The 24859-nt window shown below is 40.0% G+C and overlaps 1 protein-coding gene across 1 annotated transcript in view; it reads right to left on the reverse strand.

Annotated features, from left to right (window-relative positions):
* The window catches only part of SVEP1 (sushi, von Willebrand factor type A, EGF and pentraxin domain containing 1), a 123001-nt gene that overhangs the window by 63589 nt on the left and 34553 nt on the right, over positions 1-24859 (reverse strand). The window contains exons 4-11 of the mRNA XM_052700792.1: positions 14245-14403; positions 13853-14032; positions 10379-10558; positions 5811-6008; positions 3464-3582; positions 1906-2035; positions 1141-1248; positions 769-900 (exon numbers count right to left, since the gene is read on the reverse strand). Coding sequence (XP_052556752.1) covers positions 769-900; positions 1141-1248; positions 1906-2035; positions 3464-3582; positions 5811-6008; positions 10379-10558; positions 13853-14032; positions 14245-14403 — 1206 coding nt within the window. The remainder of the gene's footprint in view (positions 1-768; positions 901-1140; positions 1249-1905; positions 2036-3463; positions 3583-5810; positions 6009-10378; positions 10559-13852; positions 14033-14244; positions 14404-24859) is intronic.

Here is a 24859-nt window from a genome sequence, read left to right on the forward strand (position 1 = left end):
TTGCTGAGATTTACAAAAGCAAGTCAGACTGTAGCACATCCATCTGTAATTTATCTTTTGCAAAGCTATGACCAAGAGTCCAGTTTGCATAATTCTAAATATTCACTAACATTTATTTATACACACAACCAACTGAGACATTAGGCACTAGAGAGCAGAGACAGTGTACAATTTGCATTCTTTATACACCAAATTATTGATTTGCCTTTAAAGAAGAAGGGAAACTGTGGTGTCTATACAAGCAACACAAATGCATGAGTGTAAGAATAGGTACAGCTGGTTTCCAAAACCTAGAGTGTTCCAGTATCTGTTACAGTATTCGTAGGTGATTACAAAAACGTTTCCACAAGGTTTTCCTTTTTAAGAACAGATTCGAAGTTTGACTTCAGTAACCTCTACCAATTCACTTCACAACATATTTGTACTGAGAAAAAAAATGGATCAACAACCAAAAGTTTAACTGCTCAACAAACAGCGATTTCAGTGTTTTTACACCTAATTTGAATGTATTATTCAAATTATTCCAAATTCCAAATCACTGTGCTTCTTCACTCTGAGAAAATTATATAAACATCCTGACTGCCCTCAAGTTACTCCAATAGAAACCAGGAATATCTAATTAAGAAACTGGGAATATCTGAACGAAGAAACGATGTAGACTTGCAACTTTTATAACATTCAGTTAAAACAAAACAATGTACCTGGTCTGAAAACACCATGGCTTATGTGCTGTTGAACTGTAGCAGCAGCAACAAGGCTAATACAAACCTTTGATGACAACATGTATTTCACACGTCCTGTTATTGCCAGAAGGATCCAGAGCTACATACTGAACTGTTGTTTCTCCTTTGGGAAAGAGATCTCCAGGTTCATGACTCCTAGTGATAGTCAGAGGAGCACCTAGAAGAATTAAAATAAGAATTAAAACAGAGAATTAAAACATCAGTGAGCTATAAAGGGCCGCTCACACTCAATCACAACAAATGGAGAAGGAAATAGTAGCACGTATTCTTAATTATACGTTCTTAAAAACAAATTATTACAAAGACAAAATCCTAAGTTACAAGTGAATAAGGTAGAGCAGGTTGGACCTCCCTACTCTTCACTGTTCTGCGCATGTTTGGGGGTATGCCATCTTACCTGAATTGTCTGAAAATTGTGGTTCTTCCCACGTTGCTGGGTATTCATTCTCCACTGCCTGTATGGGTGGTGGAGATCTGCATCTGTCAATTACAGGAGGTTCTGCATCTATAGAATTTGAAAAGTTTGCACGACATTAGCTAGCTGAGCTGCAGCTACATTCATAAAATCCACAGTCAGAATTCAATTAAAGAGCAGTTTTAAATTTGCATCGGTAAATACAATATAGTTAGAAGTACATCTATATATAACTGCTGCACCTGGCAGACACCAAGCAAATGGCATGGCATTAACACAAGAAAAATTCTTCATCTGGATTCATGGTTTCTACATTCTGTTTGCTTTCTCCAAAGCAAACCTTGTTTAACAAGAATGCTGAATACCAAAGCTGTCTGGAAGAAAGACATGAACAATGATGTGCATCGGCAATGTGCAGGAGATTAGTAAATTCTTATAGTTTTTCAAGAAGAAAAAAAAAAAAAAGATGCATATGATAAAGGTTAAGTCATAACAAAGAAGCATTTAATCTATCAGTATAAGGACTCTTAACATTCAAATAAAACAACAGAACAAAATAAGAAACGTGGGAGCAATGATTGCACACTGTGTGTACTGTGGCCCAAGATCAGCCATGCATTTATGGAGATGACATTACCCTTGGGTTTATCCAAGCAGTCAGTGGAGGCCACACTGATTCACAGTCTCTTTGTGCACAAAATAAGAATATTTCAACCATAACTGTCTCTTCTTCCCCAATGAACTTACCAATCACCTTGACACTGAATGTACAGCTTGCCTCATTGCCAGACTTATCGACTGCTCTGTATGTAATGGCAACTTCACCAATCGGGAGAAGATATGGTGGTATGAAAGCTGGAGTTACGTGCACTGAGACCTTTCATAGGAAGAAAATTGTTATTTAAAAGGGGAAACAGGCTAGTATTCATGACACTTATGTGATTGAAGAAACAGGCAAAAAATAGGATACTAAAAAGGATACTTTAATGTTGATTCTGCTCCTATTTGATGCTCATAGCCTCTTCAAATAATGAGGGTGGACTTTGCAACAGAGTGCCTGTCTTCCCCTTCTTAAGATTACTTTTAGCAACAGGGGTTTACTCAGTCACGATTTGGACCCCGATCTGCTGCATTACAGCACTGTGCATTAAAACAACCTGAGATTGACTTCTGTCTGCACTGCTACACTGCATACAAGCTATGCTAGCTCAAAACTGCTTTGTCTTCATTTCATACCTCCAGCTGCAAGGGCAGAATACTTGAGAAATGTATGGAAAAGGCAGCTGTGGATCATGAGCACTCAAATACCTAATTTTAATCTACATATGTCAATAACATACAGACATATGGAAACATCCTATCATCACAAAAGAAACCTGCATTTGTAGTTTATGACACCTACACGTGGACCACAGCTCCCTTGTATGGACTAGAGCTGTGTTAAGAAACTTCTCTTTGAGAGATCTGGCTTCACATCAGCAAAATAGTTTAACTGTGGCTTTGACAAATCTGCTACAACTGAGCATGAAGGCACCTCATTTCTACAGGTCATCAAATGACTCTGTGTCAGCAGTGCAATAATATATGATCAAGGCTGTGTTGCAGCAAAAAGTGTGAATTTAAAACTCTTTTACTGATGTTGCTCACAACGTGAAAAGCTCCTTTATGCTTGCAGCAAATTCAGAGAATACGCAGTCATTCTCCTTCTGACTCAAGACAATGCAGTCAGTTGCTGTAATTTGATCATTACCCAGTAGGTAACACTACTTCTTATGAAAAGCTCTGGAGCAAATTTTCCTTGTAATGTACATTTTCAGACCTCTGACAAACACAGTATCCAAAGGCCTATGTCTGAATATTGCATGGGATAGGAAAACAACATTTTTCTTTCTTGGGTGGGAAGCTGAAGCACATTTTTACTTATTGCAGTCTGCTTTTGCTAGCGTTTTAGATTGATGAACTGACTTACTTCCTTCTAAGAAGCATTTATTAAACTTCTTTCCATTCTAAGAGATCATTTTTAAAGCAGTTGTCTCCGCTTTATAAACAAGGGCACATTCTTTCTTTAGACTACATACATTAAATATATGAGATTTCATGTGCTTAGACACCATGCAGAGTGTTCTGTGACTGCATGACCTTAAAAACGACAGAAAATGCTGAATTCTCAATATAAAATTTTTCAGCAGCTTTTTCTTCTACTCAAGCTTGTCAGAAGAAATAAACTCCAGTGATTCAGAAAATTAATATGAAATAACTAGCTGTAAAAGACAGCATCTGGTCAAACGCATAGATTTTAACCTACCTCATCTCCAGAGTTATCCTCAGGTACTGGGACCTGCCAGCTGATATTAGCAGAGTTCTGATGTTCCAGAGTCTCAGTCTCAATATTTTGTGGACACTGGATCTGAGGAGCTTCAATATCTGGCCCAGAAAAATAAAAACTACTTTTATATATGGTATTAAAGAAATAGAACCACTATAATGATTAGACTGCATATAAGTACTGCTTTTTTGGCACTTCCTGGAATATACATACACATCTCTGCAAAGTCTCCATCTCTCCCTTTTTTTCATTCTTGCCTACAGACTCATACATAGACAGTAAATTATTCTGGGGTAAAAACATCTTTTGGCTATATTTTTGAACATCACTTAGCACAGTGATAGGTTACTACATGCAACCATGAAACAAAACATAAATAAGATCGAATTAATTGTTTTCTCTTATTATTCACCTATTCATCACACAAATCTAGTCATTAAGAAGCAGTGGCTTTTTTTCCTTTCGCTGCCCACATATATGACACATGCAGATGTAAACATCTGTCATCAATGACTTACAAAAGATTATTTATGACATTATGATTAACGGGCTTTTCTTGAGACATATGTGACTATGCTGGATGGTTTGAAAGTATTAGTGGTACAACACTGGTAACCACCACCATCATTTAGGTATCACATTTCTCTGACAAAGTACTTCTTGATCTCGCAGGCATAGGGCCTCTCAAAACATTTGTGGTTGGGTTATTTTTTAGCTGAATTATCGTTTGATAAATGGCCTTTGGACTCATGAGACAAGGACAAAGGCATTCGGCTCTGAACTCATCCATGCCCAGGAGGCTTTAAAACAACTTGGGACTGATACCAGTTACATTTTTATTACTACATAGTTCCAGTAAAGACATAAGTCAGGCAATTAAACTTCTGTAATTGAGTGCAAAGCAATAAATACAAGTGGTTTTGTCTTCCTCTGAAGTCATTTTGATGAAAATTTTACTAGAAGTGCACTCTTTTCATAACTACCAGTTATGAATTACACTTCCCTGACCACAGTCTCAGGCTGGGGCAAATTCCATTTAAAAGTGAAACTCTGCAGAAAGACTAATAAATAAGTCAGAAAGGAAAAGGCTAGTGCGAACTGGCCAAATATTTTGGCAGCAAAATAGAGAAAATACCAAAAATGAAAGCAATTGAGAGGCAAATATTCAGTTTTACTAGGGAAGAATAACACTCAGAGGATCTTGGATTCTCTTTAGATTTTTATGCATGGTAATATCTAAAAGCTTGAACCCAAGCCATGCTACTTTATCTTAATCCAAACACTTAGCTTGTAGCACTGTGCTTGGATCCCATCAAATATTAAAAACTGTGGTTTGGCACAGATTTTTACTAGATTCAGAAAAACAATGTGGTACATAACATAGTGGGAAATGATATCTTTAAAGGATAAAATCACCCTGGTCACTGCAGAGGAAAAAGTTCCCATCTCTGTTTCTGTACTGACTTGGCATGATGATTGCTATAGCTGTTTTCTGTACTGTTCTTTCATGCAGAGGCTGGTAAGGGCCTCCATTTGGAGTGGAAGCATTAATTCTGAGAGCACAATGGTTCATGAAGAAATGAAGAACACATTCCCAGCACAACCACACTTTCAGTTGCACCTCCTTTAATCCAAAGCTGAATTTCTTCCAACTCAGTGTGCATGTATGTAAAAGAATAAATAACCTTACATTCCCAGAAGAGGTGGGCAAACATACCAGAATCCTTCAAATGCATACAACCACCTTCTGCTCACCTATAAACGGTGCACAGCGTCAATCAGTTTTGGTTTTGACTCACGTGGCTGTTATCCTTGCGCAGGTTTCTGCTGTGGTCAGTTCAGAACCAACTGAAAAGAACCATACTTCTACACCATGTGTATCACCTCAGGCTTATAGGTCTGCTCAGACTACAGGGCTTTCATACATCTGTGCTCAACCAGTAGAAGCAGCATTACTAATAACTGTTTTAATAGGTGTGTGGGTTCCACACTGGCTATCTTTAAGCTAGGACTTTTCACTTTTACTTTGAAAGTTCAAATTTATCTTCACATCAGGCCACTGCAGGCAGCTTCCCACCAATTGACTTAAGAGGCTGCCAGCAATGGATAATTCTAAGATAGCACTCAAGCAACCTCTGAATTTCATGTCAGTATTACATACTACAAGTAAACCTGAGAACCAAACTATAGTGGTACAGACAATCCTTCTCACAGACTGCTTAATTACGCTTTCCACAGTTCCAATCTGTCTTTACTCATCTGTTTCCTATGTACTTTCCTCTAGTCCTGTATGCATACACAGAATCGACTTTGTGCTGGTCTCTACCTTTACACAGAGCATCCTGGATGTCTGCACTCCATCTCCCAGATGAAATGCACCTTAGTTCTTCCCTAGCTCCAGACAAGATGAATCCTCGGGGACAGCTCAGCTGGCACATAGTCCCAGAAACAGCTGGCTCCAGCCCACATTTTGGAGGGTGAATTGTTACACCTGCTGGTTTCTGGAAGACAGGGCAGTGCATTTCTACAAGAGACCAGAAAGGCACACATTTTAACTGACTTACATAAAAATATATATTCAAACAAATTCGTAAATAAAGTCATATGGTATCTAAGAGGGAATATAAAATACACAGACTTCTTAAGAGTACACATGCATGGTGAGTGCATAAAGACAACAGAAAATGCTCAAATTTTGTACTTTTGTGCTGAATGAGCCCCCTGGACATCAGGTTCTGTTAGAGCAACTCCAGAGGACAGCCACAGAGATGATCAGATCACTTGTCCCGTGAAGACAGGCTGAGAGAATTGAGGCTGTTCAGCCTAGAGAAGAGAAGGCTCCAGGAAGATGTCACCAAGGCCTTTCAACATCTGAAAGGGCCTACGAGAAAGCATGAGTGGAACTCTTTACCAGGAAGTATAGTAATAAGACTAGCAGTAATGGCTTTAAAGTAAAAGAGGGGAGATTTAGTTTAGATGTAAGGACGAAACACTTTAGTCAGAGGGTGATGAGACCCTGGCATAGCTGCCCAGGGAAGCTGTGGATGCCCCAGTCAAGGCCAGATTGCTTGGGACCCTGGGCAACCTGGTCTAGAGGAAGGTATCCCTGTCCATTGCAGGCAGATTGATCTAGATGTTCTTTAAGGTCTTTTCCAGCATAAACTATTCTAAGATTCTTTGCTTCTATGATCTTCATGCCCATGCTTTTTGCTGTGACAGAAACACTGCTTTTCCTGTGGCTGCACTATATTCTACTCTCTCCCAGTTTTTTTTTTTTTAAACAACTTTAGCTTTCATGAATGCATTTGAAAGCATTCCATTGCTTTCCAGATCTTAAGTGCTGGATAGAAGTAACAGGCTTGCATTTGTTGCCTTTTTGTACAGCTTTTACAAGAAATAAGAATGAGAGGCAGAAAAGGAAACCCTGCCATGACCTCACTTGGTATTAGGGACATGGCATATGATTTTGCCCACTGCACCCTCAAATTGAATGAAACTAGGCTTGGTCTTAAGTACACCCAGATACAAAGACTGAAGGTGACTATAAATGGCAGCTGAGTATCCCTCCATGGAAGTTAGGAAGGACTGATGATTACTTCAAGGCTTAAAATGAAGGTTTTGAACTACTTTATTACTAGCATTTATTACAGATTCTGAAGAACATTTGCACTGAAGTGTAAATTTGCAAAAAATACAGTTTGCAAAACCAGGTACTTCACGAAAACTTCATTCAGTTTTTGAGCTGCTGTTTTTACCATGTGAAGCAAACAATGTTATTTCTATTTCAAACATTCAGTACGAACAAAGGGCAAAACGCTTTATCATGTTAATTTGGCTAGGCAGACTTTCAGTAATTTTTCTTAGGACAATTAACAAGCAAATACACAAAGAAAATGATACATTAACTACAGCTAATTAGAAGAACTGTAACTCTTCCGCTAGTTACTGAAGAAAGAGCCTCTACACACAGATACAAAGAACAACTCACCAGTTACAGAAGGCAAAGTGCTATTCATCTCTTAGCAATGGTTTAATGACACAGAAGTGATTCACATTAAAACACTAAGTATCCGTTTTCTTTCCTCTTCCAAAATATGCAGCAAGTCATTGAGAACTGGTTCTTCTTGAAACAGATTTTAAAGACTCAAAGAATTTTAAGTATTTCCTGCCCTTAAAATTTCCAATAGTGAAAATTTGTTTAAGGTCTAAGCAATTAATAATTGCAACAGGCTGCAGTTTTGGAACAGATATTTCAAGAGGCTGAAGAGATTCTAAATGTTAACACACTCATTTCAAGCAGATGCTACTGGCTATAAAATGTAGTAGTTCAACTCCATCAGTAAAAAAAGTCTAACGTTTGTCTGGTCAACACAGGAAGGACACTCACAAATAGCAGAAACTAGAAGAATCAGAAACAGGGAAAAACAATTTTGGAAATACAAACTAAAACTTCACAATGCATGGTACTTCCAGGGAACAAGTAGAAAAAAGGCTGTGAAAGGTGTAGGCATGAAAAATAGAAAAAATTCTCTTCTGGCTAAGTGGTAACAACCCTCCTGATAAAGATGCTTCCAAGTCTACCAGCAAGATCACCGCAAAGCAAAATAATGAAATGTCAAACGTTCAGATAATCTGCGGTGTATCCAGCCCAAGGGAATCTTTTAAAGGTAGTTTTTACTAGGGAAGAAGAAAGTTTTTTTATCTGCGCTCAGATACACAATTTGATAAAGCTGACACAGGAGGTTTGGGCTCTGTGAGAAGCAGAGTGATACAATCTTTTTAGGTCATTTCTCACCTGAGATGTTCTCTGACTCTAAGAGGAGCTTCAACATAGTAACTAAAAACAAGACCACCAAGCAAGTCACATTTCTTTACACACACATTTCAGGGAAAGAATCAGCTGAATGCAATTAGACTTATGCAGTACTAATTTTTTTTAACACTAGATGGCATCAACACTGTAGGTGCCATCTGCATTTTTAGCTTTATTCGTGAACGTTTGAACAAACCAAGGAGAACAGCATCTTGTAAATATCATCGATTTTAATGTGCTGGACATCAACCCTTCACCAGTGGGCAAGGAAACACCGGAATATGATTGTGGAAATATATATGTATTATAAACTGGACAAGAAACAAGCATGCTCTTTTAGCAAATATTTTGGTTTTGATCAGTTTATAATGTAATGTAACCTACGCAAAAGCAACTCTTTGCAAATGGTATTTTTCATGAAAAATATCTGAATTAAAAACACACACAATCGCCAAACTTACACTAACTTCCACTTAGCAGCATATGACAACAGACCTCACAGGAGTGCCTGTAAACAATTATGTTACAACCCAGATTATGTCACGACACAGTGGCACAGCGGCAGTTACGGCTGGAGATGCTTGCAGTGCAGCCTTACAGATCTAACTTTAAAATACAGTAAACTTCGCAGTGTTGTCCACTCAAACTGAACAGCATTCAGAAAAATATCCACAACTGTACTCTGAGATCCAAGCAGTATGTTACAAGATAAGACAGTGAACTTAATCTCACTTCATTTTTCAAATAAGAGATGGAAATGGATAAATCATCAATTACATACGCTTAAGTAATGAAGGACTTCTGGTGTCTTTCATCTAGCAAATGACAAATAGTAGTTAGAAATGATGTACAAAGGATGTTCTTGAGGAGAATATGCAATTTGAGTCTACTGATTTGTATCCTCCCCAGAATGAAATGCCACAAGTCTGCACTAGGCCAGAATCTCAGCAAGCTTGATGGCAGAAGCTGCTTCCAGCTCACACTTTTTCCTCTGGGACAACTAAAGCTAACTTCCACATTGGATTTTCAGACTCAGCAGAAATAAACCATTGCCAAGGGTAATCCAGAGATTGAAGTAAAATTGCATGGTGTGAAGAAATCTGATACAGGATAGAGCTGGATTGTAATAATCAAAATGCTAAGCTAGGAAGGATGAATTCAGCTGATGAATATAGTTAATTTTCCAATTATAATCTTCCAACAGGATTTCAGGGACTCTCCCTTTTGAAGTTAATTGATGTTTTTCCACTAACTTCAGAAGAAAGATTAGGATCTTTTAATGAACTCTCCTGACAAATTAATACTTACGGATAATTTTCAAACACATATCTACAGTTAATAAATTTATTCTTGTCTCATGCAAAGTTCACATTTTTAAGCCCTCAGGTGAACAGAAAGGCACTATTTTAACTGTGCCAGGTGATATGTGTTCTACCCTAACTTTATTCAACACCAGATCAGTTTACATGAGTTAGGTACCTGTCAGTAGTCTCAAATGGCTTCTTGTGAAACCTACAAACCTTTATTTCTGTATGTAACAGAAAGCGTAGTGAACAGCAATATATGTTTACATAACTACTGCTGCACAGTTGGTGAGATCTCACAATAGAGGTTTTTGGTTCCTAATGTCTCTTAACTTATTTCCAGCCATAAGCTAAGCAAAAGTGACAGCAGCCACAACTCTACTTTGCACTTGCAATGCCTGGCTAACATACTTTGGTCTTTGGTCGAAGACCATTGTTAGCTAGCTTTAAGAGGGTAGCTCAAATCTCTGTTCACATTTAATCTGTATTATAAGCTTACAAGATGTGTGTTTCCTACAACATATTATGGGACAATGAACCATCAGATCCAACATCTTTAGTTACTGACTGCCTGTGCTGAATTTCAATGTTAATTTGCCCACTTACTCCATTAAAAAACCCCTTTGCTCTTCCCCAGCTTTATGACCAGTATTCATAAACTATTTCTCATTCTTATCATCTAGGCCTCATCAGATACTAAAATTGATAGTGTTTCTCATGACAGTATGTTAGGAAAGGACGCACTCTGACATGAACAGACTGTGATGAGATACCTACCCACACACTTGGGCTCCTTTGAATCCCACTGTGAGGTTCCCTGGCACGTCAGTTTGGCATTTCCTTCTAGTTTATAGCCTTCGTTGCAGGTCACAAAACATTCTGTCTTATAGGAGATATCAGCTGTTGAACAGTTGATGTGTCCATTCTCAGGAGCCCAAAGCTTGGGACATGTTCGAACTGCAAACAGAAAAAAAATATCACTTCACTCAGCAGCACTGAGAATCCAGGGAGCAACTCTAGCCCATCCAGGTTTCATGGGACTAGACAAGTACTGAGTACACTTACTACAGTAGTTGAAACAGATTTACAGAATAGGGCTAGAAGAAGGCTAAGTTTTTTAAAGGATTAATGCCTTATTTTTCTTGAAGGAGTGTCTTAGCACATATGAGGTCAGACACCACTGACCTGAATTCTGACATAAGGCTAGTATTTCAATTGTGCTCAGAAAAGTTCCCAGCCTTTGGACACTTCGCACTGTGTAACTTGTGACACTAAGGTCTGCAGGTCTTCAAGATGACATGGCTGCATGCAAATGGAATTGTATAGAAAAGTTTGGGTCTTCAGATGTTTCTAATTCCTTAGCCATTGTCTGAAAGTTTGGAAAATTTCTAACTGGCAGTCTAGTATGGACTGAAGATATGTCACAGAACAGGCTAAGAGCTTAATATGGTAGATGACTGCATTCCAGAGCTTGGGAATATGTTCAGGCATTGCTCAGTTTATTGATGCAGGCACAAATAAGTGTCAGAGTCCACACATGAGACTAGTGGACATGCTTCACAGTAAGAGAGAGAGAGGAAGAAGAAAGACAAGGCACTCATGGTCAACACCATGAGTGAAAAAAAGGCACAACCTAGCCTGTTGGTGAGACAAAACAGACCTCTCCCAGTGTGGGGCTCCCAGCAGAGCAGCCCTGGCTGCTGCCCTGCTCCTTTCTTCTGCCACAGCTCTCAAACACTGCAAGCAGCACCATGCCAAGGAGAAGGCTGTACTGTGCAGGGTATGTGTGCAGAGGAGGAAGTGGGGTATGACAAACGATCCTCAGATTGTCTTATTCTGTTACTGAATCCTGGTGCTACACCTTAACACATTGTAGCACTGCAAATTAATCCCTGAAGAGGTGTATGATGATGATGATGATGATGATGATGACAATAATAATAAAACCAGTAGTGCTGGTAATGCTTTAATTTATTTCCCTTGTTTCACCACCTGAAGTTCTTCTAATAAGACTGTGTTCTTATGCACTGCCTCCAGCCCTTCTCCTCTTCAGCCAGTATCTGACACTTCTCACTTGGTTCCCCTGTGGCCCTCTCAGCGTAAATCCTGCCTGGATTTGGATCCACTTCTGAACAGATTATGTGATGATGACATATACATGATGTCAGGGTGACAGCAAGCTGAAATGTACCCAGATACTTGCTGGGGTCCTACTGCATCTTTTTCCTCAGTAGTTCAAGCCTCTCTTCCCTAAGATTTCACAAATCCTATAGGAAACACATATCATTGAAAAGTGTTCTCAGCCAAAGCCAATGGGTGCTGGTCAGTATCTTCAAAAGTCTTTACTGAGAGTAAAACATACACAGGGCAAACTGTGATCACTCAAAAATATAGTCAAGAAGGCTGCAGCTCCCTAAACTGTTTTCCTAGGACTGTTTCCACAGTCTCTGTTGACTTGCAGGCGGTGGATAAGCTTCGACGATGTACAACTTCAGAGCTGTGGATGACTTCTCTGTCCCACTGGAATGCAGATTTTACCAAGAAAACCATCCTTGCTGCTGCCTGGTAGGAGGCAAACCACAAAATCCTCTCCAAATGCAATTGAAAGTAAGCCAACTTGGCAACTTTCTCTCCTCTTCCCAGTAGTTGTTTACTGTTTATACTGCTGAAGCAGGACGTGCCTCCAAGCAGACATGCATGTGGACGGATTAGAGCACGATACTCCCTTAAACTAATGAACAGGCAGATACTTAAGCACTCCTTAAAATGAAATTACCACAAATGGTAATAGCTACAAACTCCTCAACACTACTAAATACACTGTGAAATTATGTCTTTTGTTAAAGCCATAGGGGCACCTGATTGCAGCAGAATGTAGGTACCCTGGATATGAAAAAAAAAAGAAAAAAAAAAGTCACTCATACATCTGACATATCTTTCTGTTACCACTGTTTCTGTTCACGCTTTGAAAGTATTACTCCTCACGCACACACATGTTCTGGGGCACTCACCGCAAAGTGCACTCAAGAGAATAAAAAAAGATCTTCAGACTTTCATCTTGCTAGTGACAATTAGAGCTTCTGAACAGCTTTCTAATAAGCTCTATCCTGCACTGCAGTGAATAAGAAAGACATTTAACAGCTGAATCATACATGCTTTATGCAGAAGATACTTTCTCTTTCATTGCTTCCAAGGAAGGCTTTCTAGAGAAAATAAGTACTACCAAGCTGTGGTTATTACTGATGAAGCTGGCATGATTTATGAGCACTGAGGAGGTAGTCAACAATGTCAATGCCTATAGGGAAGGTGGTCCCAACTCCTTTCCATCACCTGTTAAATCTAGTCATTTCTTCTGCAGGCCGTGTAACTGCAGTGCTCCTCTCTCCTCAGTGTTTCAATGCCCATATTTCTTTGGTATTTCAGAATGCCCCTGGTGAAAACTGGGAGCTGAGCCCATGTTATTCTGGTCATGGTTTCATGTCTTAAATGCAAACTAATCTTGTCAACTAGGCATTTTCCAGGATCAAGAAATATTTCCATAATGTCAGTGAAAACAACAACAAAAGCATATTCTGCTTGCTCTGTGTTTTCTCCTAACATATTTTTCTGGATTAAATACATACTTTGTAGGGCTTTTTTTCATGGGTCACAGTTAATTGCAAAACACAACTACATTAACTGCTTTCCAATAGCAGAACAGATTTTAGCTAGCAACTGAGGAATGTTTAATGTCAAAATTCAAAGCAGTGCCAAGGGATTTTCCTTCAATGTCCTTTCCTAATTTATGCAGTAAAGTACTCCTGGGATTAACAAGACAGCTATAAACTGTGGCTTTGATCTCACTCCCCTTTATACTCTGTGTGAATGGAGACAAGCAGATCCAGCACATGTAAACACAGGATTTCTTAACGTATTTAATGGGAAGTCTTCAGGACAATGGAGAGACAAGAAAGGCAAAAATATACCCTTCCAACACTCCAAAGGAAATTGTCTCATTATCAAGACAATATCTCAAGGCAGATTTTCCCTCACTTTTCAGACAATTTCCCAGTTAAAGGAAAATCATGCACCCACATCCAGCAGAAAGGAGGATGCCACAATGACTGGGTGGAACTTGGCATTTAGAACATTCTTTCACCTAAGAGATAATAGACGCAGATCTGCACAGCCTGCTATGCAATGAGCAGAGTAACCCACTGTTAAGAATAAACTAACCTTGCAGGAAAAGGCTTTGCAAGCACACATCCATACCTCTGCAAGTAGCCTCTGATCCAGACCACTGGCCATTTGGCTGACAAAGCCGGATACTGCTTCCCACGAGATCAAATCCCGCTTTGCATCGGATCCCACAGGCAGCATTGAAGTAATTGTTGCAGACATTCTGGACAAAGTAACCATTTTCAGGGGGCTTCAATTCAGGGCAGTGAACAACTAAATAATTAAACAACCACAACAGAGTTATGACACCAGTTGGAGTGTAAAAGTCTACTGAAGGAAAGCAGTATTTTTCATTTCCATCTCCACTTGCATCTTAGTAGTCTGCATGCAATTTTACTTGTCTTTCTAGTGCAAAGAGGAATAATGGAACTGTCCCAGCCCTGCACTGTTTAATTTAAATTTAATTTACGGCCAGAAACATTTACCTTCACAAGTTTGTCCTACAGCGCGATATCCCTCCTGGCACGCGCAGTCCTCAATGGAGGTACTTCCTGGTGGAGAAGTATGATTCCCATCAGGGCATGAGATACAAGTGCTTATTCCACCTGGTGAACTGTCAGGCTTGTATGTTCCTGGTGGACAAGCTGTTGAGCAAAACAAGACAAGGAAAGCATTTCAGGATACTGCATTTCACAGCTAGCATCATTTTTCAAGTTTGGTGCTTTACATTTTTTACATTCTTCTATTCTTCCTCATACAACCAGTCTCACTTACAGCAAGAACATTATCTTCTTATAGAGTGAACTAAACCCCACTCCCCGAAGGTCTCTCCAGCATCTGCTTGAGGACAGCAATGAAGTCCATGAATTACCTCCTTCAAAAGATACCTGATCCCAGAAAACAAGTCAAATTTTCACTGATAAAACCTTCATTGACCTTTTGAAGACCTTACTGATTTACAGCTGTACCAAATTAATTCAGGCAAAATTCATTCAGAACTAATACGAAGTTTGTGCATACAGATCCTTAGCATCAAGACAGCAAAAGAAGCTCACAGAACCCCCTGCCCTTGATTTACACATTTCGATTTATAGATAAACTACATACCATGCTTTCTTTAATACATGAACCACAAACAATGAAGCAATTAATCAAACTAAGTGCTCCTGGCAGCTTTGGCAGTTATTTACATCCCATTTAACATCTCTGTAACTCTCTATATGGGCATGCACACATCTTAAAGAGATTTCTTAAGTATCTTCAGAGGCAGGGGAAAAGAACAGGGAAAAGTGACCTCTCATTCAAGAACTTCAGAAAGGTTGGATAAGTCATAGCATTATATCTCTCTCTGCTTTGAATTCTGTTCTTCAGAAATCTACAATAATCATCCTCATTTATTTCCTAAAGGAGATCAAAGAACAGGGGAGACTTATCACCAAGTGCTGATAAAGTACTGATCAGTCTGACACCTGAAACACAACTCAGACTTTCTTGTGCTGGAAAATATACCTCCTGATGCAAAGGATACCAGTCATCCTCAGAGTATTCTACCCCTTGATGTGGAAATCTGGGATGGGGAGCAGAATAAGGCCCCCCCATGGTTCAGGTGGAGACAGTTAGAGACTACTCCATCTAGAAGTCCTTTGGGCCAGTTGGGATTCATTCAAGGAAGCTGGCGGAAGTGACTGCCAAGCCACTTTCCACAAACTACCAGCATTCCTCGTAAAACAGAGAAGTCCCAGAAGATTCAAGGCTTGCTAATGTGATTTCCACCTAAAAGATGATCATAAGGACAATCTAGGAAACTGCAGGCCTGTCCGCTTGACTTTGGTGCCAGGGAAGGTTGTGGAACAGATTGTCTTGAGTGAGATCACACGGCAGTTGTAGGACAACCAGAGGATCAGGCCCATACAGCACGGGATCACAAAAGACAGAGGTCCTGTTTGATCAATCTCATCTCCTATGACTGGGTGACCAGCACAGCAGATGAGGGAAAAGCTGCTGACGTAGTCTACCTAGACTTAAGCACAGCCTTTGACACTGTCTCCCCCAGTATTCTCCTGGGGAAGCTGACAGTCCATGGCTTGGACAGGTATGCTCTTCGCTGAGTAAAGAACTGGCTGAAGAGCTGGACCAAGAGAGTGCTAGCAAATGGGGCTAAAACCAGATGGTGACCAGTCACAAGTGGTGTTCTCCTGGGGTTGGTACTGGGGCCTGTCCTGTTTAATATCTTTATTGACAATACGGATGATGGTATTGAGTGCATCCTCAGTAAGCAAACAAACGGCACTGAGCTGGAAGGAAGTGTTGACTTGTCTGAGAGAAAGGAAAGCGCTACAGAGGGATCTGGACAGGCTGGATACCTGGGCTGAGGCCAGTAGGGTGATGTTCAACAAGACCAAGTGCCAGGTTCCACAGTTTCTTTAGTCACAACCACCTCAGGCAACACTACAGGTTTAGAACAGAGTAGCAGGAAGACTGCACTGAGGAAAAGGACCTGGGGTGCTGATAGACACTTGATTAGATATAAGCCAGCAGTGCTCCAAGAAGGCCAATGGCATCCTGGCTTATATGAGAAATAGTGCAGCCAGCAGAAGCAGGGAGGTGATCAGCTCCTGAAATCAGCTCTGGTAAGGCCATACCTTGAGAACTGTGCTCAGTTTTGGGCTCCTCACTACAAGAAAGACATTGAAGCCTGGATCACGTCCAGAGAAGGGTAATGAAGTTGGTGATGGGACTAGAACACAAGTCATATGGGAAGTGGCTGGAGAAAGTGAGATTTTTCAGTTTGTTGAAGACGAGGCTCAGGGAGATCTTATTGCCCTCCAGAATTCCCTGAAAGGAGGTTGTAGTGAGGTGCTGGTCAGTCTCTTCTCCTGGGAATCTAGCAATAGGATGAGTGGGAATGGCCTCAAGTTGCACCAGTGGAGGTTCAGGGTGGATAACAGGAAAAAATTCTTCTTGAAAGAGTGGTGAGGCATTGGAATGAGATGCTGAGAGTGTTGAGTCACCATCCCCAGAGGTGTTTAAGAAACACGCAAATGTGGTGCTAAGGATGATTTTAGAGGTCTTTCCCAACCTTAATGACTCTAAGATTCTATGAAACCTTAGCAAGTATTTTGGATAAATTATACAATAGTAGCTTTATTATCTGTGCATTTTTTCTACTGGCCATACTTTCCCTTACTGCATAAGGTGGAAAACCAGGGGTCATTTATAGTTGGGCTCAGTAAGCTGAGAGCCAAGCTGTGCTTCGCCCTGTGCTGGTCTCTGTACCATGAAGAGCTACATCAGATGGCACAAAGTGTGCTGAGGGCGGGAAATGTGCTGGCTTACTTGCAAAAGTCTGAAAACAAACAAACAAAAACAAAACCAACCAACCAAACAAAAAATACATAAAAACCAACAGAAGAGAGAATTTCAAATTAATACAAATTCCACTCTGCCTGCAAACAGATGACCAGCTTGATACTTTAATCTTCAAGCAAGAATTTAGCGCTGTAAAAACAACAACATTAAACAAAGTAAGTTTCAGAGGTTCACTGATCACTTAACATGCATTACCCTGTTGTCTTTAAACTGCAAATACTAATGCAGTAGCAAACTGCATTGAACTGGTATTGAATGGCATGAAGACTACATCTGGGACTGAAGGATATCTGTATTCTTCCGCTGAATGCATTAATGCAAATTTTAAAGGCAAATAATTCTGCCTAAAAATGTAAATCTTTTAAAATCCTGGCAGCGCAGGCAAGCTCAATTTCTTCTCCAATTATGCTAGTATATCTAAGTCACTGAAATGGAATTATTCTTGAATTATCCCAGTACGAGAGAGAGGAGAGATGAACTCCATCTATTTCAAAGATTAATTTGAGGGATTTCCTATTTCTTTCAATTCCTAATTTCTCCCACTAACTACATTTAGTCAGTAATCTTTAGCATGAGCTGTTCTTTCCACAGCTGATGCTAATGAAGAATACGATTAAAGGTTTATCTCCTGAGGATGTGGCAGGAATCAGTTAGGCAATATCCTGCTCTCTCTTGCATCAACCCGAGCTCCATTTGTACACTGCTACGGTGCTAACTGTAGTCTGTAGTTCTCATTTTGCCTCATACATGTAAAGCTGAAATGAAATGATACTTTGATGCAAATCACAAATACAGAAATTGTTAAATCCATTTCTGTATCAATCTGTATCAATCTCCAAACTTCTTAAGTGAAAATAGCCTAGTTTTCCACTTAATTAAATTGGTCTTATACCACTGCAATTACTGATTATATGGATATGCCTTCAGCATAATGAAATGGCAAATTCGTCCCAGAGTCAGATTATTTCATGAACATCTATAATAGTTTTGGTTTGCCATCATCTATTAAAAGTGATAAAATCATATGTCACAGAATCTCTCAACAATGATCACTGGATGTTTGTATTTGATTCTTCTCCTGTTGCCTCAGTCCCTTTTTACTGAACATACACAGAGAGGAGATTTTTGGTAATCTGGATCTTTGACGTGGCAAACAAGGTCTTTTTATTCACTGGAAGATGTAGAGAATATTCAGTATGTGCCTAGAACTACTCTAAATTATAGTCCATAACATCAGGAAATGTTATGAGTTTGGAGGAGAAGAATTATAGCTTGGAGGCGTTGGTTATGTCTCATTCCTTTACTGAATTTAAGATTCTTGTGCCTTGGCAATATCAAAATACGTACAAGAATTAGAAACGATGTCTCCCCGACTTGCGTGTCTGTGAAACAAGTGCTTGCGGCAGTATTTCCCATTCCTCATGGTTTAAATCAGGCACCATGAATGGGCCTCACTATTCAGCATTGTTATTTTACTAAACAGAAGTTCACAAGGAAGCTAGTATAGAGAATTTAAAGTACATCATCATGCATTGAATCTTTCAACACTGATACCGTCACCTCTTGTCATGACAAAGTATAATCAGATTTGCCCAGGGCCCAGGCACACCCTCTTCTAGAAGAAGCGATGGGAATGAAAGGACATACATCCCACAGCAATGGCTTGCAAAATAACATGCGCAGGAAATGGCTGCCTTGAGCTGCAACTCAACTTTCATGGAGGGAATATAAATTCCCATTTCACACCAGAGACTTCACAGAATGGCAAAATGGTTTGAGATGGAGGGGATTTCAGGAATCATCAAGTTCCAACCTCCCTTCTGCAGACAGGACTGCCAGCTGCTAGATCAAGTACTAAATCAGGCTGCCCAGGGCTCCATCCAATCTGGCCTTGAGCATCTCTAGGGACATGGCTTCCACAGTCTCTCTAGTCAGCCTATGCCAATTCCTCACCATCCTCTCAGTGAAAAACCACCCAGTAACATCTAAATCTTCCCTCCTTTAGTTCAAAACCAATTCCCCTTGTCCTGTCACTATTTACTTGTCTAAACAGTTGACTTCCCTCCTGTTCATAATCTTTTAAATACTGGAAGGCCACAACGAGGAATCCCCACAGCCTTCTCCGAATGAAGCAAGCCCAACTCCATCAGCCTGTCTACACAAGAGAGGTGACCTAGCCCTTTGATCATCTTCCTGGCCCTCCTCTAGACCCCCTCCAAAAGCTTCACATCTTTCCTGTGTCAGCAGCCACAGACCTGAATACAGTCCTCCACCTGGACCTCAGGAGGGCAGAAGAGAGGGGATCAATCACCACCATCACCCTGCTGGTCACCCGTTTTGATGCAGCCCAGGATACCAGTGGCCTTGCGGGCTGCAAACTGGTTCATGTTCAGATCTTCACCAACCAGAGCCCCTAAGTCCTTATTGGCAGGGCTACTCTAAAAGAGTTCTTCTTCCAGTTACATGTATCTGGGATTACCTCAAACCAAGTGCAAAACCTTGCACTCTACTTTGCTGAACCTCATTAGTTTCATAAGGGCCCACCTTTCAAGTTTATCAAGGTCTCTCTGGATGGCATCCCTTCCTTCTGCCAAATCAACTGCACCACTCAGCTTGGTAAGGCTTTCTGATGCTTTCCCACTTGCTGCTGCAGCAGAGCAATTGTGGCCCCACCTCACTGTACCCACACGCAGAAAAACAGACTACATTGTACGCTGAAATATAGCTCCCAGGACCTACACATGAAGATCTTTAAGCTTGCTTATCAAAGACTAGTAGCTTTTGTTGTCACATTTAAATTATGTGGGAAGGGTTTTTATTTTTGTTTTTAAATCTCTTATATGGCAGTATATGGCAGATATGTCAGAATAGGCACTTTATGCCCATGAAATGCATTTGGAAAGCTGATGAGAAAAAAAATCAAATCTTTGGCAGATACTCTAATCCTCTTTTCTGTAGTATGCAACATGTATGGTATCATAAAAAACATGAGCCAGGAGCATGCTAGGATTACAATAAATATGTGAGGAAGTGGCTTTAGTTAAACACTTGACATGTATGACTGCAAAAGAAAAACCTTGTGCTTACCTTTAAGTGTATAGATCAGAAAAAGATTTCTAGTAAGTCCCAGCATGTTCTCCAACTCCTTAATACCTTCTGGCATATGCTCTGCATTAATTTTAGACAGCGCTGAACCTGTTCATCCATCTGTTCTTTGTGTTCCTTAGTATCCTTTCTCACAGCCATGTGATCAGCACTTTAACAAGCTAGATGTCTTCTCTGTTATTATTTGATGTATTTTGCTACTTTTCTATTAGACTTACAAATTTCCTTTAACTGAGGGAGTGGGCTAAATCAACTCGTAAGTTCAGCTACTTTTACATATCATAAACAGGGAAAGGACAAACTGACACAAACCTTTTCATTGAGTTTAAAGACATCAAAAATTCAATAACGCACTTCCAAGTAGGTTTCAGAACTGAGAACAAAACTTTGGGATGCCCTAGCTCCAGATCTCAGCAGAAGTAACCTGCATACAGTGAGAACCCTGATTGCACTCCCACAGGACAAGAGAACAGGAAAATTACCTGAAAAATGCTGTCCTTTAAGTGAGCATAACATCTCAGTATCCTAAGCATAAATGGTGTGGAGGAACAATCTCCCTGTTGAAGAATAAATGCTCGAAAGCTGTATCACACTTTGTAGAAGCTAAGATGCTTGCAAGGATCTTCCACAGGGAGGTCTGGCCATGGGCCACAACCTTGCTGAGCATCCCTGGGTAGCCTTGGGGCCTGAGTGTGTAGCAGTCACCAGCATGTAACACTATCTGAACTGAGGCAGTTTTGATTTAGCAGTCACGGAAGACAGCATTTAGTGAAGAGCCAGAACACTATCATCTACTGAAACAAAACTGTGAGCTTACGATCACAAAGATAACGTAGAGCTAGTGGTGAAACACAGAGCTTTGCTGGTTAACTACACACAGAAATGACATTTGTGCAATAAAATTAAGCTCTTTTGGTTGAGATCTTAGTGGCATTTCAACAGTGCTAACATAGTCGCATTGATGCTTTTGGAAGACACACAAAAAGCAAATATGAATATGACTACTAAGTGTGAGTACCAGACCATGCCAGCGCTTTTGACTTTTAGAGGACTTTAGAAGATTGACTTTTGGACAAGGATTTACATCCTCATGCCCTCACATATTTCTAACATACACCTTATTAAAATTGTCAATCCCAGAAGTAGCAGAAGTTCAGAGAAGTTACATTTGATTGCGTAAACTTTATCATGTAAATGACGATTATTTATGAAATTAATTGTGTGCAAATGAAGTCTCTGCGTCCAAAACTCTGCACACAAACAGACTTAAAAGGACAGATACAAATAATTCTGCAAAAGCTTTGCTCTGAACAGAACTATTATACAGCAGGCTTCTCTGGACACAGTTCTTACATAATCACAGACGTACATTCCTCAGTAACCTTTATCACGGCTGATGTGTGAGTACATGCTACTGTAAATACTCCTGTCCCAAGTGCCCTGGATCTCTGCATAGCTTCCTACTATTTAAATGAATAAACGCTGAAAAGGAATATCACCATCCTACCCTTGGTGCACTTTTAAACTATTTTAATGTACGTGCTATGAAGACACACTTTTGCTTTTACAGATCTGTAGAAAAATACAAACAGGCTGAAATAAACTAAATTCCATTAAAGGAAACAAACAAACATTTCATTTATTTTGTGCTAACCAGAAATGACAAAAGAACTGATTCAGAAATAGTAGTATCTGGTCTGAAAGCAGAAGAAGTTCAGTTTTCCCTAGGCTTGGATATAATCATTGTGAAACGTATCCAACAACTTTCCTTTTCGCTTTCGTTGACAGAGAGGGTTTGGGTCCAGGAAAGAAAAAAAAAGGCAGCCAAGAAACATTTGCAAAGTGGGATTCAAATCAGATGTTTTCAGTTAGAAAATGAACTCCTCTGTTAATTTATCCAGGTTTCGCAGTACTGGTATGTTTCTGTAAAAGAGAACATCTTTGGTGGTTAAAAGATCCATTCTCCACCATGTTCATCCATTCAGAAACTTATAGATTCATGTTTACATAATCTTGGGACTTAAGAGTGTAACTGAAAAATAATTCTCTGTTCAAACTGGATGTACAAACTGGCTTTCTTAAGAGCAGCAATCTGCATGAAGGGTCCTGGAGGAGTTGGAGACAACTTCTCCTTCAATCAGAAACTGTGGATTTGATCTGGCAAAACATTAACAGGGTCTGGCAAAGTCCTGAATTGTTTTACTAGTCCAATCTGAAATGTTCTACATCTGCTGCTGCCCCCAGCACCCGCCTCCAGTGGTTGCTGCTGCATAAGATTACGAATGAAAAAATACCTATTTCTTCCTCCTTTCTCTGTGGATCGGCACAGCTCCAGTTGCTGAATCACAGAGGGGGAATGCATCAAGTGAAAGCTATTATAAACAGGAAAGTTAAGCCATTTCGACCAGACCTTCAATAAACTGTCACTACGACATGAGGTGCCAAATTTGGCTTGCTTTCCACATCCCTTTATTTTTATCATTTGAACATAGTTTTCAACAGCAATGATTATACTATTAAGCAACATCTCTAAGCACTGAAGATACAGCACATGACCGTGCAGATGGAGAACACATGTCACTAATTCCATGTTTATTTACTTAGCAGCCTGGGGTGAGAGTCAGACAGTTTTTGGTTAACTTAAAAGAGCTGAAGCGCATGCAATGGCTCAGGCCAATAATCAGACAATAAAAAGTGGTGTTTTTGCCAATGATTTTTTCACATATTGTGAAACTACCCCAGCTATCCCTGAGTAGAGTTCAGCAAACTGCTATAATCTTGATGTCAGAGTTTCTACTAAATTCTTGGAATCATTACAGATACCCATGGTTTACTGTGAAAAATACCATAAATCCCATTGTCCATTCCTCACTCAAAATTCTTAGGAAAACTGACAGGATCCCCTGAATTCTTTTAGAATGATCCGAACTATGCAGATCAAAATAAGAGTTTTGTTTGTGGAATGTGAAAGCACTAGGAGAACAACCAGATCAATCTGGTCAGTACTAGCTGCTGCAAGCTCAGAAAGTATTCAGAAAGCATTCAGAGAAGAGATGGCTTCTCATTCTGTTTCCCCCAGCTTTCCACGTCCCTTTCCCTTATTTCTTTGTAAGACAGAAACAAAGTTCTTCCTTAAGGACTTTTGCTGAAGCAGTCAGCTGCATGCAAAAGGGTTAGCTCAGATTTGAACCCAAGAAATGTGTTTTAAGTACTTAGTCCTGTGCCCTGACAACCAAGTATGCTTTTACACCTCAAAAGCTATTTAAAAACAAAAGAAAACAAAAAACTTACTGCTCTGTACTGCACAGTACATCTCCATCTCACAAAGCTCCATCTCACAAAGCTTTGCTCCATGCAAACGTTCCTGAATAGCACCATTGCATCTCTGACCCTAGACAGCAGTAGCCTGGTCTTTGTTTCTTAGCCACTATGGAAAGTCTTAACCCTCTCCAGTATAGATAAGTTTTCTCAAGGAAAAGGAATCTCTGGGTAAGAAACTTTATGTTTTCAGAAGATCCTTCCATGCTATCAGTGCTGACCAAACATGCCTAAGTAGCAACCTGTAACACCTGGAGGCTCTGCTGAAACTGAGTCTTTTAAGAGCCTGACAGCCTGCTGTTGCTACCAGAAAAGGAGCTGGGAGCAGTCAGATTCTTTCAGGAATTGTCTGATACTCAGTCTCTCTGTACCTGAAAGTGAAATCAAGCTCTGTGGTGTATTTCTTCAGTTTCTTCTCATTTTCAAGGGTGTCTTTAGTACCTTAAAGATGCAGAAACAGTTGCTCACTTTCTAAAGGACTGTAAGGTCACTTAAATGTTTTAAGAATAAAATGATCTGGTCTGCACTTCTAGTGGACCACATTTCTGGTCCCATTTCCCATTCTAAATGTACTGAATAAGGCTTTATTGAGCTTTATTCAGCCACAAGTAAGGCTATCTACACCTGCAGGGATGAAGACTGAGAATGAAAATGTTCATAAGTGCAATCTGAAGCAAAGATAATAGGTAACAATGATAAACTGCTGCTTCATGGAACTAATAAGAGTTAGAACTATTAAACAACCGATAGCAAAATAGAAAATCTAATTCTGAACAGCACTTTATTCTAACTAGATAAGTTCGCAAAATAATTTATACTGTCTACAAACATCCCATTGTTTTTTGAGTTGAGCTCACTGTTCTGAGCTTTAACTTCTTGCACTTCTGCAGAATGTAAACAGTTGATGGATGCAAGCAGCAGATGACAAACTACCTCTTAGGCTGAGGAATGCATGAGCCACTGCAATTATTATTTCAATGTAGGAATCCTCCCTAATGTGACCCTAAAAGTAACAGAGATAAATCGATTGCTAACATCAGTGGGGGTGAACAAGACCTTACAGTCAGCTTTGTGAAGCCCCACAAGCACAGACTGTGGATTCACTATCTTTACCACTAGGCTGCGTTTCAGTCTCAGGGGCAAATACCAGACACAACTGCTGCCATCCATCCTGTGCATCTTGAAGGACAGGTAGTAAGGGGCAAAACAAGAAGACAGGAAGAGGTCCCTCACATTCTCAGGGTGCTGACTGCATTCTTGCCCTGAAAGCAAACAGTCTAGGTTCCTGCTGAGATACTGCTCGTGCTG

This window comes from Tympanuchus pallidicinctus, unplaced genomic scaffold, assembly GCF_026119805.1.
Source record: "Tympanuchus pallidicinctus isolate F22 unplaced genomic scaffold, pur_lepc_1.0 scaffold4, whole genome shotgun sequence".
In the NCBI taxonomy this organism is placed as follows: domain Eukaryota; kingdom Metazoa; phylum Chordata; class Aves; order Galliformes; family Phasianidae; genus Tympanuchus; species Tympanuchus pallidicinctus.